The 5391-nt window shown below is 38.3% G+C and overlaps 1 protein-coding gene across 1 annotated transcript in view; it reads right to left on the minus strand.

The window, feature by feature from the left end:
• MYO3A (myosin IIIA) overlaps window positions 1-3909 on the minus strand; it is a gene marked incomplete at its 5' end in the record, with an annotated part of 56197 nt that extends 52288 nt beyond the window's left edge. The window contains 4 exons of the mRNA XM_009329137.1: window positions 3-39; window positions 124-228; window positions 1370-1486; window positions 3810-3909. Of these exons, the coding sequence (XP_009327412.1) occupies window positions 3-39; window positions 124-228; window positions 1370-1486; window positions 3810-3909 (359 nt within the window). The remainder of the gene's footprint in view (window positions 1-2; window positions 40-123; window positions 229-1369; window positions 1487-3809) is intronic.
• Window positions 3910-5391: the final 1482 nt, after the last annotated feature.

A 5391-nucleotide genomic window follows, 5' to 3' on the forward strand; every position in this document is an offset into this window, starting at 1 on the left:
CTTCTTGCCAGCTCCACTTTCTCCAGAAATAACGATACACTGCAGAGAACAAGAGCATGACTCTGGGCTCATTACATATCTCTCAGCCTAGCGAAGGATATAATTAAGACACTTCATCTTTACCTGATCGGAGTTGTATGTCACCATGGACTGATAACCTATGTCAGCAACGGCAAAAATATGAGGAGGGTTGGCAGTCCGTTTGGCTCCAATATACAGTTTGGAATGCTAAGCATAAGAAAAATGAAAACATTATCAATGTCCCTTAACAACTTTTTAAAAATCAGAATTTAGTTTTATTTTCAGATTAGTGTACAGCATGGTTAGGTTACCAGCAGTGGTGTTTTCTGAGTGAGCCGTCACCGTGCTCCCTACACTATGAATCTGTATGTACTTAGTACTATAAGAACTGCTAAAAATGATGAAGCACAATTTTGTATGATGTCAGCCCTGATTATGCTATGAAACTCAAATTATTAGAAGAAAATTTAATGTTGCCAGACATCAAGGACCAACTTATAATTTCATTTTATTTGTACGTCACATCCTCTTAGTATTTCTGCATGATATTGATGTCAAAACTTAAGATCTTTTCTGTACCTGTAGTATCTGATAATTAATAATGCCAAATTATTGTATGACCAGACTTTCATATCTGTTCCCTTTTGTACAATGGGGAGGCAAATTCACAAAAGCTAAAATTTTACAGGGTTGCTTTGTGAACTGTCTGATCAATTAAATAGCTATGGCTTCCCCAGCTCTCTTGAGAGAAAATGCCCCCAGCTCCTACCTCCAGCCATTCACAGAAGTTCTCCATGGGAAGTTGAGGAGAAGGAATGCTCCCTCCCACAAAAAGGGGTAAGATTCACCTGAATAAATGCACTTATCTGTGCAGATACTACTTCTGAACTAGCTGCTATGGGCAGCTAGAGCCTTTACACTCTGTGGGGTTCTAGTCAACAAATCTCATGAAGTTTAGCACGATTTATCTCATCCTAGAATGAATGCTGAAAGTCACTAGAATAACAATAACCTCAAAAATCCTATTTCTAACCATTGATTAAAATGGATGACTTGCTCAGATACAGCTGTTTGCACTTTAGACGTGATATAGACATGATCTATGCTATAGACATAAAGATATCGGAAATTAAATTTTTTGGAGTTTCTCATTTCTGTGCTGAAATTCAGCACATGATAAGGATGCGTGTTAACATGCACTTGAAGGGACAAGTGTATTGGTAATTCTGTTTTTCAGAGTGAACTGAAGTAAATCTCAAGAATGGTCTTACTTTATACTTAACACAAATATTCATATTTTCATGGAAATCAGCGCTAGTTTAAAAGAACCAAACCTAGATTTTCACACCTGTGAAGAATAAATATCTATGTTCCGAAATGGATTGACAGCGATGAGAATGTCCCCAACATATGTGTAGATCTGATCCTTGGCATAACCCTTCTGCAACTGCTCTGTTACTGTATTCTGATGGAGAAAGAATAGGAACATTGAATCACACGGGGGAAAAAAAGAATATTAGGAGAATGTATAAAATATTTATATGGTTACAATGAGTGAGGATAGAGAGGGAAGGTATTAATAGTCAGGAATACAACTGATCATGATCAAAAGTGAGTAACACTTTCAAACACACTGGCATTCCTAATTTCTTGTGTCCAAACTCACTTTGAACAATATATACTTACAGATCCCCAAGTGGCTGTAGAAAAATGAGTTAGTAAGTACTGCTTTAATTCAATTAATCAAAGGTTTCCATGAGACAGTCCTGTCTTCATTTCTAACACTACAGCTTCATGTAACTCATCAAGCAAGAGCCATATGCTTGAATTCGTAACTGCCATTACAGCTGCTCTAACATTACTCTCAGTTATGATAAGACACAGATCTTCAACTGTTTGGATCCTGTTAATGTAAACAATCAGGCATCTTTCTGTATTAACAACCAGTCTGCTGTGATTGTTCTTTGCTGCTGCAGAGCCAGTTCTCCCCAAACCAAGAAAAAAGAAGGGCCCATTAGTGGCATACCCAATTTCTTGACATAATTTCCCTCAGCTTCTTCTGCATACAGAGCTGAGTATGTAAAGTGCCTGGTTAGGTTTCCAATCGAAACAGGACATAGAGCTGGGTGAAGAAATTCAAACCAGCCTTGAGACTATTCTGAGGTACATGTGAAAATATTTAGGCCCTACTCCCACTGGAACAGAATGACTGGCAGCAGAGGACTACAGAAGGAATTGCTTTCCCTCCACATCCATCTATTCACAGTGTTGTGCACGGTGTTCTGGTTAATGCATTTAAAACCTGAATTCTCAACAGCTGAAGAAGTTAAATTTCCTTCACAGGAAAACATGAGGAGAAAACCTTTGCCTTGATAAACTCTTCCCTTTTCAGTTTTGAACACTACCTTGCTTTTGGCCATAACCAGATTCACACTAACAGAATCTTTTAGGGGAACTTCTGCCCTTTTTGAAATTATTTCTTGCACCGTTAGGTCTCTTGTTTTGCTCTTCTGATGGGGCTATCTAAACTGGAGGAAAAGTTTGAATGGAAGAAAGGAGACAGTTCTGAGAAGCTGCCATTCATATGTGAAAGAGGTTTTAAAGTGGATTGGATTTAGTAAAATATCGCATAGTCAAATGATGCCTTTAGATGGAGGCTTTCTGATGACTTTCCTGAGAATGGTCCACCTCTGAGGAGATAGGATATACTTCCGGCTAGTCTGGTTTTTTGTGTTTCTTCTCTTTAGATCAGATTGTTTATATGCTTCATGGCAAAAGATAAAAACCAGTCTTGCTAGCATATGGCTATTGCCAATATTTAAAAAATGCTTAAATATGAGCTTTGTGCAGTAGATGAAGTCTGGATTAGCTCAGTTAGTATTAACTAACTTAAATAACTTAAACATTAAGCTACTAAACCAAGCTCTTGGATGATGCAAGATGTTCTGTGGGCTGTTAGCATTATGTAGTTTACCAGCTCAAGAGCCGCACTGAGTATTCTGTACTGACGAAGATACAATATACCAGAGAAGTTTTACAGATAAGAGAATGTGAATTATAGTCTATGGACAGCCTGGTAGAGGAAGAATGACAGTTTGTTTACAAATACTGATGGCCTCTAAGACCTGCAGATAATGTGCTGTGGCCTGATTCTTCTTTCTGGTTTTGAAGCTTAAAGCATAAACACAACAGACTTCCCTCCTCCCTTATGCATGTTCCCCTGCTCCTAGTGGACTCATTTTCAAACTTTGACAAACCAGTGAGATTTGTATCAGTAATTTTGTCAAAAGTTCACCAGAAGGCATTGACAGGTCAGAGCCTCAGCTGACATAAATTGATCTCAATGCATCTCCACACCAAAGTTAAGTCAGTGAGAACCCAGCCTAGAAGAATATGGTAAGCCAGTTTAAGACAACTCTAGATGTCCAAGCAACAGGGGAGAAGGTGCTTGTTCTTGGACCAGGACCAATTTCAGGTTAACACATCACTGCAAACTAGATATTTAGCTGTAATAAAATCCAGTGATATAAATCCTATTAAGCAAATTGTGCTACGATACTGCTCGGCCTAAGGCTGTAACTGCAGAGGGTGTTTTAGCTTTGAGTTGGAACCGTTTTTGACACAGCAAATCTCATCTAAAATATTTGGCAGAAACTGGTAAAATGCCATTGTACACTTACACAATTGAATTGTGACAATATAGTTGAACTTGAAAATCAACAGCACACCATTGTGTTTTAATATGTGATTAGTCCTCTTCAGGAAAACATGAAAAAGGAGTTTCTTACCTCATCCAGTACCTCCAAGGTTGCTAAATCATCTACCTCTTCCTGGTTTGAAACTAGTGACTTACTGTAGTTCCCTTTCTTTGTATGAATACGTTCAAATCTAGAAAAGAAAGACATGCAATTTCCTGATGTAAGGAAACACAGAGCAGGTCTTGCACCTGTAACCATCCTGAAGGCAATTCAGCCAAAATATTCCAGCTTTCCATTGTTCTGAATTCAAACACATGAATATTTGAATAACAGGACAGGATATAACTTCTTAGTGCGACACACATGTACTTGACAATTCAAAATCTATGGTTTGATCCCACAACTGATACCATGAAGAACTTTTTTACTGTACAGATCCCTGCTTGATCACACCCCTACATCAGCTGCAAGACTGGAGCTATGCAGTACAGGGAAAAAAAGAACATATTTATAAAGCATATAACAGTCAAACTCTGGCACCTACCTGCAAAAAGAAAAATGACCCAGATAAAAATTATGGATAGAACAAAACCAGGGGTTTATGACGAAATAGTATGGCAAGGATGATGCAGACAAAGCATTCAGGATGGAAACATTTCTAGCTTAGTAATGACAATGCTCTAAAGCCTGGCTGAGATGCTCTACACACTGTAGAGCAAAGTGCTACAGAACCACTGGGGTATGTGATATACATTCTGGCCAAGAAGAATTTTCTTGGACTTTACAAGAAAAAAATCGTACAAAATAAGGAAACAAAATTTCAAATCTTTTTTTTATCAGGGTTAAACTTCAATTAAGTTTGTCTTAAGGTGAAATTTCTTTTCTCTTTTAATCAAACCAAAGAAAACTTTATGCAGTCTCATAGAAATTAGCAAGAAAATTCCCAGAGACTTGGATCATTCTCTATCCAAGAGTAAAGGCATTGCTAAACAAAGCAAAAGCAGCAGAAAATGCAAGGTTTACAATTCACATTAGTTATACTTGCTTTATGAGATGGGGGAAAATCAGGGAAAGGGAAACTGGATAAGTAACAGCAGAGTTCACAAACTAAATCAAGCTCAGATGTGCAATATGGCATAAGCACAGAAAGACTACCAAGTAAATCCAACCTCCTGATATGACCTCACTCCCCTTCATACTATAGGTAGGAAAGCACCTCTCAAACACATGGAGTGTATACCTTGGTAAACTGAGACAGCAGGGAAACTGTTTTGTGTGAAACACACTCAGGCTTTACCTTGATTCCAGACAAGACCAGGGAAAACCTTTATTTAATTTTGACATTTGGATATATGGCATGAGTAAAAGCAGACAGGTGTTTTCATAGAATTGTAGAATCATAGGATTCATTAAGTTGGAAAAGACCTTTAAGATCATCAAGTTCAACCATAAACCTAACTGCCAAGTCCACCACTAAACCATGTCCCCAAGCGCCACATCTACACATCTTTTAAATACCTCCAGGGATGGTGACTCAACCACTTCCCTGGGCAGCCTGCTCCAATGCTTGACAACCCTTTCCGTGAAGACGTTTTTCCTAATATCCAACCTAAACCTCCCCTGGTACAATTTGAGGCTGTTTCCTCTTGTCCTATCGCTAGTTACTTGGGAG

The sequence above is a fragment of the Pygoscelis adeliae genome, unplaced genomic scaffold (genome assembly GCF_000699105.1).
Source record: "Pygoscelis adeliae isolate BGI_AS28 unplaced genomic scaffold, ASM69910v1 Scaffold427, whole genome shotgun sequence".
Lineage (NCBI taxonomy): Eukaryota > Metazoa > Chordata > Aves > Sphenisciformes > Spheniscidae > Pygoscelis > Pygoscelis adeliae.